Source organism: Benincasa hispida, chromosome 12 (genome assembly GCF_009727055.1).
Source record: "Benincasa hispida cultivar B227 chromosome 12, ASM972705v1, whole genome shotgun sequence".
NCBI lineage: Eukaryota > Viridiplantae > Streptophyta > Magnoliopsida > Cucurbitales > Cucurbitaceae > Benincasa > Benincasa hispida.
Window position 1 is genome coordinate 198862 of NC_052360.1, and position 16496 is coordinate 215357.

At 27.6% G+C, this 16496-nt stretch overlaps 1 protein-coding gene across 1 annotated transcript; it reads right to left on the reverse strand.

Moving 5' to 3' along the window:
- Window positions 1-5261: 5261 nt before the first annotated feature.
- On the reverse strand, window positions 5262-14106 carry LOC120092995 (endoglucanase 4-like). The gene is made up of 7 exons (XM_039051281.1): window positions 13912-14106; window positions 12293-12700; window positions 10636-10728; window positions 10180-10407; window positions 8835-8943; window positions 7486-7652; window positions 5262-5591 (listed from the first exon to the last, which is right to left on the reverse strand). Exons 1-7 carry the CDS (start codon window positions 14104-14106, stop codon window positions 5262-5264), a joined length of 1530 nt encoding a protein of 509 aa, XP_038907209.1.
- Window positions 14107-16496: the final 2390 nt, after the last annotated feature.

Consider the following 16496-nt stretch of genomic DNA (forward strand, 5'->3'; position numbering starts at 1 on the left):
TTTGAATATATATCTGCGCGTGCCCCCCCTAAACACAAAATGGAAGCTTGCTTCAATGCTCAATAGGTGGTACTTTAGGTCTTGTCTATCCTGGCGACTGTAGCTTGAAACGGCTAGAATTATTTTTTTTTTTCTTTTTTCTTTTAACCAATTTTTGTTGGTTTCTTTTTCTCTTTTTAACCAATTTTTGTTTGTTTAAAATTTCAAATATATATAACTGGTTAGAAAACTAAATCCCATTTTTATTTTTTCCCACATATATGTTCATATATATATATATATATATATAATTTTAAATTTGTTTGGTAACTATTTGGTTATTAGTTTTAACTTTTTAAAAATTAAGGCATATATAATTTTTTTGTTTTGTTATTTACTTTTCCATGATTTTAAATTACATTCAATTTAGTACAAGTTAATCCTTAGTTTTTAAAATTATGACTAATATATATCTAAACTTTCAATTTTATCTCTAATAAATCTCTTAAAAATGTTTAATAGATATATAAGCTTTCGATTTAGTATCTAAAAATTTCTTACAATATAAAAATATTTAAAAATTAACCATTGTACTAGACAAAAAAGTATATACACTTTTTTCTAATTGAATCTCAAAATTTTCATTTTGTTACCAATAGTTACATTATTTTTCTTAAAATATCTAGTACTACATATTAGACACAATCAAAATATCATTGATCTAGTATATATTTTTTTAAAGTTTAAGAACTATATATCACACAAATTGAGACGTTAATGAGCTAAAATTTTAACCTTATATAAAGTTGTGCCCGCTTCATGAAATTTTGGATCTGTCACTATCCGTATGTTAGTTAGTGCTCGTTCTTTGCGATATTAGATGAGTTGAATATTATATCGATGTATCTAAAATTATATTTATATGAACAAGTACTCCCTTACATAAAATCCTGGATCTGGCATTGATCATATAAGGCATGACTTAATGTTTAGTTAAGTCTAGCTTGTTGAGCACGTATATCCTATCCATGTCCCTTGTCATTATTGATTCAACTCATAATAATATCACTCAATTTTATTATATGACACCGACAATTTGGTTAAGGCTCTATTTGAATTTATTAGAGAATAAAATGTTTTTTTAAAAAGTCATTTTTATTTAAATTTTTTTTATACAAATTCTTTAAGATACACTTCGAAAGTGTTTCAAAAACTATTTTAACTAGTTTCCAAATATATATTTTTTGTTTCAAAATAACTTAGTTTCAAAATTGAAACTTGAAAAGTTAAACCAAACACACCTTATATATTCACTTATATATATATATATATATGTCAAAATATTTGGCAACCAGTTAGAAACTATTATAACTAGTTGCCAAATATTTTATTTTTTTTTCAAAATAACTTCGTTTCAAAATTAAAACTTGAAAAGTTAAACTAAACACACCCTAAATATAATTGAAACTTGAAAAGTTAAACCAAACACACCTTATATATTCACTTATATATATATATATATATGTCAAAATATTTGGCAACCAGTTAGAAACTATTATAACTAGTTGCCAAATATTTTATTTTTTTTTCAAAATAACTTCGTTTCAAAATTAAAACTTGAAAAGTTAAACTAAACACACCCTAAATATAATTGAAACTTGAAAAGTTAAACGGAACACACCTTAAACGTAATATTCATTTGACTATATATATGTATATATATATATATATATAGTCAATTTGGGTATTTACAAGAATCTTGTACAGGCAGTTGGATCCTTCACTCTTGTGATTTTTATAAATTTGACTAGTGATGATGTAAGGAAGAAGACAATTTTTTTAAGTTTCAAGAAGTGTGGAAAAATCATTTGGAACTTTGAGAGTCTTTTTATACCGCTTTAAACATTACTTTAAAAATTTTTGTGGTATGTTTAATCTTATATATGTGTCATCATGTGCACCTTACTTGGAACAATGAAGTAGATTAAAAAAATATCATTACCAATTTTCTCTATAGAACTTTTGAATCAATTTCCTTCTTTTTCACATGTCAAATGTTTATGGTTGGATTCATTGCACGTATAATAGTTTTGGACCCACATGAATTAGACTTTTATGAGATTCGATTTTCTATTTTGTTGATAATTTCTTAAAAGTTATTGGTCACACACTTTATTATATGGTTACTTTTTCCAAATTATGATGGCCCATAAAGGATGACAAAGTATCTTGAAGCCACAATCAATCCATCATCAATGACAATCTCTAATGATCGAGAGAGTCTTATCTCTAACCAAAATCCTTCTAGTTCATCTATAAATCCCGCCTGTGTCTTAACTTAAAAGGATACGTTTTAGGATCAAAATTATTTTTGTCATTATAAAATATCACTTGTTTTTTTCTTAATAATACTGGTATTTGGCAAATGATGAAATTGATTTTAGAAAAATCTATAATCATTTAAACTTGATTTTCAAAAAATTAGTCGATAGGTGTTTTTTTGTTGGATGATTAACCGAAAATCACCTAAAAGAATTCCTCACATTTCATTTGTTTATTCAAATATCGAGTTTGCCCATACACTTAAGAATGAACTTTTGTAGTTAAAATTTCTCAAATAGAAAATGTGTATGGTGGGTTTCATCCGACTTCACTTTGGTGGGTTTCATCCGACTTCTCTTTGGTGGGTTTCATTAGAGTTCACTTACTGAATATTTTAATAATACTTATCCTTTCCACTTTTGTTTTCTCAAGTAAAGATAAGAGTGTCCGCGAGACGATTGACAGGTGTAGGAATGAAAAAACATGCAACGAAAAACTTCAGAATCAATAAGCACTTAAACTACATTTAATTTGAGTTTTAAGCATGCTGTTCATATGATATTCAAAAGAGGGTTTGAAACATATATTACCTTTGAAGATATCCTTCACAAATTCAGCTGAGATCCACCAAGATAGAGCTTGAAACTCCGAGAGGACTACCACCGAGATCTTTTCTACTATGCTCAAGTTGGAACGTGCCTTGGAAATACTAAATCAGGTTGAATTGATGAAGAACAAGAGAGAGGTTTGTAGGGTTTTCAGGTTATCACTTCAGCAAGTATAACACATAATGCTTATTAGTTCTTCATGCATGGAGGTTCTTTATATAGGTAGAATTCATGCAAATGTATAGGGTTGCATGAAGAGCAGCTCAAGCTTGAAGATCATCATTAACTAGAAATGGAATTTGTTGACTATCCATATGGTTAGTGGATTTTTCCCAAAAAATGGAAAAATCCACTAACCTAAAATGATTTAAAAATCATTTATTTTTAAATTATTTTTATAAAATTAATTCAAAGATAATTAATTTAAATGAAACTAATTTTAATTTATTTTAATTAAACTTTTAATTAATAATATTAATTTAATATCTAAATATTTATTTAATAAAATATCAATATCCAAGAAATTAGTTTTATAAAAATCATAATTTAAATATTAATTGATTTTCCATTTTCGTTTAATTTCAATTAAATTAAACGTTTATAATTGTATCATATACAATCAATCCAAAACCCCTAAAATTTGATTTTAAACATTTCAAATTCATAACTCTAATTTCATACATCAATACTCAATTCGTTATTCTAAATTAATAAGCTAGTAGATGGACCTAATGAACCACAGATCATGAGCTCCAACGATCTGTAATTAATTCGTTAAAACTCTTTAATTTGAATTAATTACTATTTGTTAACTATCAAGCACACCACTATAGCTCGATAGTTGCACTCTTCTAACTGTATATATATTTCTATCCATCTAAACCATAATCATTAAGTTGATCCTTCATAGGTCGTTCGTAATTACAGCTGGGTCAAAATTATCGTTTTACCCCAGTAAATACATCTTGTTCCTTAAGTTCCCACTGACCCTCTAATGAACAATTCGATTCATAATACTATTCATGAATCATATCCTTCTCTACCATGAGAAGACGGTGCTCCGATTGTTCAAGACCTGGAATCAGCACTTAAGAGAACAACCTATCTATTAACCCTAAAATGAGTAGGAGTGGATTTCATTTTGCAGGGCTATGTCCCCAGCTATCCATCCGGTCTTATCCCAAAATGGAAGGCTTATTGAGCTGTACTGTTGGACCACTCTCATCCATGCATATCAAAGGATAATCCTGAATAAACATGAGTTCATAGCTAGCTCAAGATTAAGATCGAGTTATCCTAGTTTATTTAAGTATGAAATAGTCAGTTTTAACAGTAAATGGTCGTTATAAAGAAAAAATGATTATTTTGTTGCATAGGATGTCCTCACTCACATGTCTCTACAAGAATGATCTGTGGATCACGTCATTTGTATTATCTATACAAAATGGGTCGCATCCAATTGTGTTACCAGGATGAGATACCCAATTTCATCCATATACTTATAGACCATTTAAGCTATATACTATTAACTTGATCTTGTTTATGTCACCACATAAAGTTAAAGTATTCATACTATAGCGATGGATATGTTTATTGAATTTTCATAATAGAATGCATCAATAGCTTTATTGATAAATAGAATGTTTAACACAAAATTTACGAACTGCGAGTTCTAAAACATTCCCAACAACAGGTTGTTTCTGCATGAGCCTAGGGAATTGTTTTGGTCATGAGCTTCTACATGGTGGTTTTGTTTTGGGGGCATTTTTAAATATATAAAAAATATTAAAAATATTTACACTTTATAGTAAAAAGTTTCAAAAGTATAAAATATTTTTGAAATTTTTATTATAAAATATAAATATTTTTGAGATTTTCTTGTTTATAAGAATTTTCCTTTGTTTTGTTGAATTATTTAAGAATATAAGGACTAGCCTCAAAATAAGTCGAACGTTCCGTTTTGAAACTTCTATTTTGACTTAAATTATTATTTAAGGGATTTCGAACAAACTAAATTGTTACTTTATTTAATAAAGTATTTGTGAATTTTCTTGTTTTTAACTATATTTTCAGTCCAACTTTATATTTTCTAAACCCTACATGCACAATAACTTCCAAAGTTTGTTCTAGGAAAAAGTCGAGTGTTACTGTTCATGTTAAGAAATTTTTTATCATTAATCCCAATGGAGAATATCGTGGTATACTTATTGATCCCTGACTCTGATATATCTTTTTTTTTTTGAAAAACAATAATATAACAAATAGATATAACAATAGAACAAATACATAGATTCATATAAATATTCCATTATTATATACACATTACATTTAAAAGCCAATAGTATGTAAAATCTATGAATTAGGATGAGATTTGAAGTAAGCCAAGAGACCGACAAGAGGGGCATTAATATAAGTAGTTGGTTCAGAAAAAACAAAATCAAGTCGAGAATCTGCATAAAAATCTTTGAAATCAGGTCCTCCAACAACAGCTCCAATTAGCAAATTAGGGTTTGGATTGTTGCTTTGAAAAAATGGTTTCCCTTTTGCACATCCAATGGGCTCTGGATGGTTGGCCATGGATGGCAATGACGAGCCACGATGGTGGATCCTTTGTGGGAACTTTTTACCATAACCCACCATATAGGACATCCCCAATGGGTTGCTTCCTAGTATATAATCCACCTACAAATATATCATGGTCACTCAATTACAAGTTTAGTTCTTGAATTTTAAAGAGTGTTTGCTAGAATGAATTAAACTTATAAAATCGTGGAGGTCAGAGTACAGGTAAGAAGTTAATAAAACATAAAATTGATGTTTTTAATTGTTGGGTTCACGAACTCCTTACATTAGTGGAGTTCACAACTCCAACTCCCTAGACTTAATACCATTTCCGTAAGTTTGTATACTAGTAAGATTTCAAACTTTAAAAATATCTAATAAGTTTATGAATTTTTAGTTTTTGTCCAATATGACTTTGAACTTTATAAATATTTTAATTAATAGGCCTTTAACTTTTAATTTTGTATTGAATAAGATTCTTAACATAAAGATTGTTTAATAGATATTTGTACTTTCAATTTTCTGTTTAACATGACCTTAAATTTTAAGAATATCAAATAAGTCTTTGAACTTTCAATCTTTTGTTAGGTCTCTAGACTTCCAAAAATATTAAGTCCATCTCCATAAACTTTTAGTTTTATGTCTAATTTGTTCATAATATATTCAAACATTTTCAAAATTAATTTTTTTAATTAAAAAACTATTGGAAAAGTTAGGGTCAGGATGACGCACCCAAACATCTCAACTAAGTTGAAACATTTTTTTTTAACAAGGTACTTGTAGGAGAAGGAGAAAGATTAGAACTACACTAGAATATCTCAACTAGATTGACACATCTTTATCATCTTTCTCATATCCCGAACCTACAAGCAATGCATTAATCAAAAGATATCGAGAGTTATATACGGACAAAGAACTCGAGGAAAGCTCAAACTACAACAATATACATGATGAAAGACTAGAGAAAAAACATTCCAATTGATGGCCATTGTTGAAGCATCATAATTACAAAAAGAGAGGATCTTTTTTTTTTTTTTGCACGAAAGAGCCGCCAAATTGATGATATCTTCCTAAGCCTCCTTTGTTCACTATTTAATTTTTGAAAAACAACATCATTTTTAACTCAAAATTTCTTGTTTTTGTTATCTATTTTGATTTGTACCAATATTTTAAAAAATCAAGCCAAAATTTGAAAACTAAAAAAGATAGTTTTGAAAAACAATGTTTTGTTTGTTAACCATTTCGTTTTTTGTTTTTAATTTTTGAAAATTAAACCTATTTTCTCTCCATTTCTCACTATGATTTGCATCTTTTTGAAGTACAAAAGTTGAATTCTTAGTCAATTTTTTTTTTAAAAAAAACAAGTTTTTAAAAACTATATATTTTTTTTTAATTTTCAAAATTTGGTTTGGTTTTTGAAAATATAGATAAAAAAAAACAGATAACAAAGCATGAAATTTAGAGGTAGGATGAGTATTTATAAACTTAATTTAAAAAAATGAAATGGTTACTAAACGGAAGCTTTGTTTTTGTTTTTGGAATTTGACAAAAAAATTAGCTCTTTTACTTAAAAAAATTTGTAAAACATTTATAACAAATTGAGGGGAAATACACTTGCTTTTCAAAAACTAAAAACTAAATGGTAACCAAACGAGGTCTTAGATTTAAAATTAAAATTTTATATCCAAATTTAATTCTAAATTTTGAACTTTCTTCCTAATAGAATAGATTAGGAATTTAATTTTTTTTAAAAAATAAATTAAGGACTTCTTCGACACAAAATTAAATAAATAAAACTAAAAATTCAAAAAATTATTAGACACATAAGGGTAAGTTTAAGGATGTATGTGAAGTTTTTTCCTTTTTTCCTTCTTTAAGTTTAGAGATTTATTGGGAATAGAAGGAAGTTGATGATCAAAATAGAATAAAAATCTAAAAATTTGAGGATTGAAGTTGCAATTTAACCTAAATTGAGTGGCTTAAGTTTGTTATTTGAAGAAATATATATATATACCTGACCCTTGGCAAGTTGTAGGAGACGAGATGGAGAAGCTACAACATTATTTCCACAATGAAGGAGGCGTTTGTTTTGATTCAAGTAATTTGAGTAAACAATAAGAAGAAAAGATAAGGCTGTCGAATGCTGCATGTTACTTCCTCCAGGTTTGAATAGAAGCCCACCTATATTAATACCAACATTAAAAATCTAGGGTTAGCATTTTCATTCCAATCAGTAATTATTTGGTTTTTAAAAATTAAATTTTATAAATACTAGATACTAGTCAAAACGAGTTTAATTCAGTGATAATTACTCTATCGTAGCCACTTTATAGACTATTTAGAATGAACGTAATGGAATTACCTTCTCGAAATCATCAAATAATATTACATAGCTCTGGAAAGATATTTGCGTGTTGGTCTTACCTATCAAAGTTGTTTAAGCATTACAATTCACCTTCTTTTGCTCTTAATATATTTGGGCTTTTTTTTTCAGAAAAAAAACTATTGGGCTTACCTCCATCTTTTTTATCTTCTCTCATGTTTATTGAATATCAATGAGTAGGATATGATGAAGATGCTAAGATTGTGCTAACCTAGTTGGTATAATCCGATGCATCTACTGACCCACGTCATGTAGCTTTTTCAAACAAAAAAAATTGGCATGATCTTTTTTTTTTTCCCCTAGAAGTTAGAGGTTCGATCCTTCACCTTGTAATAGGACATAAAATTATTACCAAACGAGACTTAAACTTTTTATGTTTTAATTGAAGTATGGTATACTATATAATACAATTTATGGTTGAATTACAAGGTTAGTGTTTTCACTATTATAGTTTTATGGGCTATGTTTAACAGCTTTTAGTTTACATTATTATGAAGGGTTAAAAACTACATTTCCTCTTTTTCCTTTTTTATATAATGATAGCAGCCATTGTTGAAATGCGCATCATTCAAATGGCATAGAATCATCAATCTCAAAATTAGATATTGATTCCTTCTCAAATTTTGAAGTAATTTAACATTTAAATCCTATGCCGTAAAAAATTCACTAAATTATTGCATATTAACGTTATGAAAGTCTAAATTATCTTTTATGTGAAATTTGTAGAAAAATTTTCACATTAGAAAAAATATCAAAATATTTATAGAAATAACAAAAAAAAAAAAAACAATGATAGACGTATCAGCATCAATCACATAGTATAAAAAATAGACTAATATTAATTTCTATAATTGATAGACACTAATAGATTTTTTATTAGTCTCTATTAACCAAATAAAAAAATTATTTTGTGTAAATGGTTTCTTATTTTTCTACCAAATTTGTAACTAAATGAAAAATAGAGAGAGAGAATGAATTACCTGGTGAGTAAGAGACGGATACAGAGGGCGATTCAGGAAGAACTGAGCATATGAACTTATCAGCATTATTAATAAACATGTTGGAAGAATCATTTCCACTCATCACAAACTACAATAAATAAACAATTGGGTCAAAGTATTTTCATTTTTCTTTTAAAAAAATCAATTTTTGCACCAGTAACTATTTTGATTTTGTTTTTAATTTTTTGAAAATTAAGCTCATTATCCTTCATTTCTTATAATGATTTACATCTTTCTTAAATAAAATGATTTAGTATTTAGACAAATTTTAAAAACAAAAATAAATTTTTAAAAATTATTTTTTTAGTTTTTAAAATTTGGCTTGGTTTTAAAAACATTCATAAAATGTAACGGACAAAATTTGGAAACCAAACTGAAAGTGAGATTTGTAGGCTTAAGTTTTAAAAAAACAAAAACTAAAAATCAAGATCCCGTTTGGTAACCATTTAATTTTTTTTAAAAAAAAATTAAGTGTATTTCATTCACATTTCTTACAATAATTTGCATATTTCTTAAGTACAATGGTTGATTTCTTCGCTAAATTCTAAAAACAAAAACAATATTTTCAAGCTACTTTTATTTAGCTCTCAAAATTTGACTTTGTTTTCTAAACCTTTGTTGAAAAGTAGAAAACAAAGGAAAGAATTTAGAGGTGGAAGTAGTCAATAAATCTAATTTAAAAAAAAAATAAAAAATAAAATGATTACTAAATGGATAGTTACCAAATAAATCTTAATTAGCCGTTCTAATAATCTTTGAACTTTCATTTTAATCTATTTACATATCCAATTTCATAAATGTATCCATTTACATTTTTAGTTACATTATTTCTATTTCAATCATCTCAGAAAAGTTTTGCGACATGTTGCTCCATATTAGGTACTTGTTGCCGACATAAATTTCCTTTTGAATAAAAAAAACCCAAAAAGTAAAGTTTGGCTTTAGGTTCGAGAGGTTTACATGATGATGGTGGTGAGACTAGATGATTTGATTTTAAAAAAAGAAAAATAAATAAATAAATGTCTTCCATAAATCAACCGTACGTGACATTGGGCGTGTATGAATAAATGAAAACTTAATCGAAAGTGTAAATTTTAGTACACCGATTTAAGTATGCAATTTAAAAGGGATGAAATTGAAAGCAATTCGTTAAGTTTAGGTTCAAATTAATCATTCTTTCCGATCTTTTTTTTTTTTTTTTAAATCAACCCTAGCATAACTCATTTCTTAATCATTCATCAAATTTAGAGATTCAAATTTACCAAAATTAAACTCCGAAATATGAATAATAATAATGAAATTGAGAAACGATGAAAATATATACCTTAGAAATGAGGACATTAATCCCTGCATTTTTGGTATCCCATCCAAACTCAGCAAAACTACCACCAGAATAATGTTGAAATTGAAGGGCATTATTATTTTTAGAGTTAATCACATAATCGACAGCAGGGTTATTCTCTATTTTGTTGATGTTTTTAGTGATATAGTTCCAATAAAATGCAGCCTTTGTTGCCTTGAATAACCAAGCAGCTCCCCATATTAATTCGTCCTACATGGATAATTAAATTAACTTTTTCTTTTATTAAATTATCTATTGAAAATATTTTATTTTAGGAAAAAGTTTTTAAATAGAAATTATTGAAAATATTTATAAATATAACAAAATGTCAAACGTGATTGATGAACTGTGACATTTTCTTATCTTTATAAGTATTTTAGTTTATTTTATTATATTTCAAAACAACTATTTCAAGAAATGTGTATATATAATACATACCTCATAGCCACTGTAATTACAATAAAATGGACAAACCCATTTTCCAAGACTTTCGTTGTAAGACCCTCGATAAGTATCTGCAAACTCAAAAACCTAAACCACCAAAAAAAAAAAAAAAAAAAATCAAATTAATTTAGGCCTGTTCGGTAACTATTTTATTTTTTAGTTTTATTTTTGAAAATTAAGTCTATGGACACTATTTCTATTCCCAAATTTCTTCCTATGTTATCTACATTTTATCAATTGTTTAAAAAAATCAAGCCAAATTTTGAGAACTAAAAAAAGTAACTTTCAAAAAGTTGTTTTTGTTTTTGGAATTTTACTAAGAATTTAACTACATTTTATCAATTGTTTAAAAAAATCAAGCCAAATTTTGAGAACTAAAAAAAGTAACTTTCAAAAAGTTGTTTTTGTTTTTGGAATTTTACTAAGAATTTAACTACATTTTATCAATTGTTTAAAAAAATCAAGCCAAATTTTGAGAACTAAAAAAAGTAACTTTCAAAAAGTTGTTTTTGTTTTTGGAATTTTACTAAGAATTTAACTATTATACTTAAGAAATATGCAAATTATGGTAAGAAATGTGGATGAGATATGTTTCACTTTAAAAAACAAAAACAAAAAACTAAATGGTTACCGGAAGGGGTCTACATGGTTTCACATTTCTTAAAGAAACTATTTTGTTTTTAGTATTTTTTTAAGCAAAAAAAATCATGTTTGTTCCCTCATAAATCTTAGTATGGTTTTGCATTTGTTTAAGGAAGAATTTGAATTCTTATGAGTTAAAATTTATTTCTAAGATTTAATTGATAAGATTTAGTCTAACATTTTCAAAAATAAAAAACCAAATAGATATCAAATAACATACCAATCAAAGACGTGTAGTTTCTCATATAGAAGGTTATTCATTGTATTCTAAAATAAATAATATGTTATTATCCTACCCTTTCAATTGTGTGTTTAATAAATTTCTAATTTATAAAACACATTTTAAAATTTAGATATGTATTACTCACAACTCTAATTGAGTAAAGAAAAACCAGTGTCATTAACTAAATTATCAAATGTGTGTCGGTAGATCAGTATGAGGCATCTTCATTTTTTTCAATATGGGGATCTTAAACATTCTTTCTCAAGATGGTGGAGATGGAATGTCCATATGAGTTTTATGAGCTTTGATATCATATTAGATAACATGAGATTCCATTTTAAAACCAATATTGACAAATAAAATAGTAACTCGTCTATTTTATAAAAAGAGTAAAGGGTCTCTCCAATGTGAGATCTGCGCCATATTTAAATATAAAGGTTATTGCATCGGGTAACACTTTTAGGGATAATAATTAAGTGTATAGCACATTTTTAAAGATTTGCAAATATAGCAAAAACTATTCGTATTAGACTCTATCCTTGATAGACTTCTACTAGTGTGGTCTATCACTTGTAGACTTCGAGAATTGAATCTAAATTTTGTAATATCTGCAAATTCTTTTACATTATGTTATACTTGCAAATACTTTAGACGTGATTGCTATATTTGCATCTCTATTTAGAAAAAAAAAAGTTCTAAAAAACTATACTTCTATCGTCAACCTGTTAAATCACATATAATATAAGGTGAGAAAAATGAGCTCACACAAAAGCAAAATCGTCTCACCATTCTAGCCCTTTTAAGAAGCCTGGCAGAGTAGCCTCTATCAAGGGGCTTAAACACGATGGAGGAGGCAGCAAGCGCAGCAACGATCTCGGCGGAGACTTCGGAGCCCGGAAACTGCTTGCTGACGGCATAAGGAGTTCTGGGCGTATCCATATCTTCGGGCCTCTCCCAACAGAAATGGTCAGCATAGGGTTCGCCAACCTGAGCAAAAACAAAGCCAGGGACGGAGGTGGCTTTGAGTAAGTAATCAGTGGCCCATCGGATCGAGTCCATGGCGTAGGGAAGGTCCGAACCCATGTCTTTCCCAAACTCCAACACGCTCCATGAAAGCATGGTGGTGGTGAACGCCATTGGAAAACTGAACTTCACGTTGTCGCCGGCGTCATAGTACCCACCCACCAAGTCAACCTATAACCATCCATCTTAAAACCTTCATTATTTTTAGTTTGTCAAATTTATGTGTATAGTACTTTGTAAGATACCCAAAGAAAATTTTAGGAAGATAATTAAACATGGTCACATGTTAATATTATTATTATTATGATTTTTTTTTAATCGACAAAGGTGAGTATGACTATACTTAACCATTATACTTTGAGGAAAGTTAGAAGAAATTTTGAGGAAGAATAATGTATATTAAATGTTTTTAAGTCTATCTCCAAATTTCTAAGATTTGCATATAAATTTTAATTTTTCACCAAAAATAAAGGGTTAAATTAAAATTACATTTTTAGGGGCTAAACAATATATTTAATTGCTATGAACTATTTTCTTTTTTTCTTTATAGTTTCAATATGGACACGAGATTCAAATCTTAGACTTTTCACTTCAAAGAACATATCTTTTATACCTTCAATTGTAACTATTATGAAGATTAAAAATTAGACGTAATGATTACAGAAAAGAGGATGAATGGTGACCTTTATATATCTAAAACGTAGGAGGTTCTCCTAACAATTAATATCTTTATATATTAAACAATAATATATTAGTCTTATATGTACGTATATATTCTTCTACGTTTTTCCTCACATAGGCTTAGAACTTAGGATATAGTTAAGAACTTAACTATTAATAATCATTGATGATAAAAATAATTTTCTAGAGGTATAAAACATATGTATAAAACTTCATGATTTCATATGTATATCAAATTTTTACTAAATTCAATCGTTTAAATTAAGATTATTGTATGTCCAGTCAATTTGACAAAAAGTATGTATATATATATATATTTGTAATGTTTAGTTAGAGGGAGCGAGTTGACTGAGGAATGTTATTATTCTTGTTATTCTTCTCCTCATTATTATTATGACAATATAGTGAGGGATATTATTGGCATATCTATCCAATAAAATATTATAAAATAATAGTGTATGTCCACGTCATCATTGAAATTAATTTTCAAAAGTGATAACCCCATTTAAATAACGTTGAAAATATATAATCTTTTATAATTTATAAGAGTGAGAGAATACAAATAAACTTTATATGATATAAAAAAGATAATAATAAATTTAATGGTTAGAATAGAAGCTTGATTGTAGATAGAAATAAAGACTAAAAACGAAGGTTGTATCATAATGACCCCGATCAAAGAGAGAAAATATTGATCTTACACCAAACTCAAGGCCATCACGAAGAGCCGAATCCTTTCTCCAAGTGACCCTCTGATTAGGAGGCAATTTTCCAGACCTCTGGCCTTCAAAAAACAATATACTTTTTGTCAAAGCATCTCCATAGTCATGAGAAGCCATGACCACAAGCTTCAACGTCAAAATCATCAGCAAAAACTTCATAAAAAATAATGCCATTTCTTCTCTCTTTTGAACGTTCTTCACCATATATCAAAACTTATATCCTTTGGCAAAGCGCTTTATATAATGCACACATAACAATCAATTATGAACTATGAATGTGTAGAAAGGAAAAAAAGCTAAGGAAAGAGTTTTGAAATGCAATCACTTAGCTATGAAGCATTGAAAAAGCTCTTCCTTTAGAGAGATTTTTGGGAGGGCCTATCTTGAAGGTACAGTTGGATGCTATGGTTTGAGTGTTGTTTTGTAAAGGGGAGTCAATGCCCTCTTCTTTTGTGCTTCTAATGCACTTTTCTGCGTTGACAAACTGGCGTCAATAAAATGTGAATTATTATCATTTGATAAATATGAGTTTATAAACGCTAGTTTCACGAATAAATTTCAATCTTTTTTTTGTTATTTAGTTTCTATTCAGGATTTTAAAAACCAAATTATGTTTTGAAAACTCAAAATAGTAGGCTCTGTTTGGTAATATATATTAAAAAAAAAAAGGTAAACCAACAAGTACCTTACACCCCGATTTCTTGCTTAACTATATATTTAATTCTACTGATGTTTTCGGGGCCAAATTTTGAAAGCTAAGGTCCATTTTTGTTACTATTTCATTTTTTTGCCTTTAACTTTTGAAAATTAAGTTTATTTTCACTTCATTTTGTATAATAATTTGCATTATTGTTAAGTACAATGGTGAATTCTTAGCTAAATTCTAAATACAAAAACAAGTTTTTAAAAACTACTTTTTTAGTTTTCAAAATTTGACTTGATTTTTACATTAATGGTAAACTAGATAAAAAATGAAGAAATTTGGAAGTGAAAGTAGTATTTATAAGCTTAATTTTCAAAAATAAAAATCAAAACCCAAAAAGTTATCAAATGAAGCCTAAAAAAGTGAGTTTTTAAAAACATGTTTTTGGAATTTGGAATTTCGTAAAAATTCAACTCTTTTACTCAATAAAGACAAAAACCATGGTAAGAAATTGAGAGAAAATATGCTCAATTTTCAAAAATCAAATGGATATCAAATGAAGTGATTTAAAAACTTATTTTTATTTTTAGAATTTGGCTAAGAACACTAGTATTTTTTTAAAGATTGGTGAAAATAATAATAGAGAAATTGAGAGGAAACAAACATAAGTTTTTCTTTTGGGTTGGTTACACAAATAACAACCAGACCCAAAATAATAAAAGAAGTAGAACAAGGATAAACATATTAGGGATATGACACAAAATTAGCGTCATATATCACTGATAGCAGCTATCCGTGATAGCTACATAGGTAAATGACTAAAAATCCCACACATATTCCACCATTTTGTGCTTCTTTCGGTTTTCTCAAATTGAGAACTATTACTGATAGCATCTTTTAGTAATAACAATTGATAGCTACTATTAGTTGCTATCAGTTATAGCTTTCAATTTGGGAAATAATAATACAACCTTAAAATAGTAACACTTGAAATATCACCTTTTAATTTGCTATCAGTTTCCAATGGCTATCATTGATATACTTTGATTAATTGGAATCAAACTTGAAATATTAACACCTAAGGCTATTAGTAGATATCAATGGTAGTTTTTAATAAGTAGTTGTCAACTTTTGAAAGAAAACTATCATCTTTTAAATATTAACATTTAAAGCTATAGGTGATAGAATTCTACCAATAAGAGGTCTATAAGTGACTATCTCATATATTTACCTAAGTCATATCACCAATACTATTAATATCAATCATTTTATTGATATATACCTAACTCATATTACTGATATACGGATATCACTGATAGTTGTGACTATCACAAATAGCTTCAATCAGTGGCTATCACCGATAGCTTTTAGCAGTGGCTATCAATGATAGACTTTCATCAAATGGAATTGACTTTTATATCATTGATATCATCGATATACGAATATTACCTAAGTTCTATCACCGATATCTCTGATATCACTTATATTGTAGTTATCGATGATAAATTCTATTATTGATAACATGCTATTAGAGATAACTTCTATCATTCCTTTTTACCATCAAATAACATGTCATCATTGATAGTTTCTATCACTTCTATAATTGATAACATGCTATTGGTGATAATTAATTCTAGGCATTTCACTTACACTTTAGTTTGAGATTCAATTTTATTAATTGAATTGGTTATCAATGGTAAACTTCTATATGCGGCTATTAACTGTGAAAAACAATCATCAAAGATTAAGCTATCAATGATTGAAAATATGAATGCCTATAATTAATAGACTTACATTAGTGACTATCAATTTTGAAAGATTAACACTTAAAGTTATTAGTGGCTATTATCGAGAAACTTTTTTCACGGTTATCAATAATAAACTTTTATCTCTGATATCTACTTAAGTTTGATATCGCTAA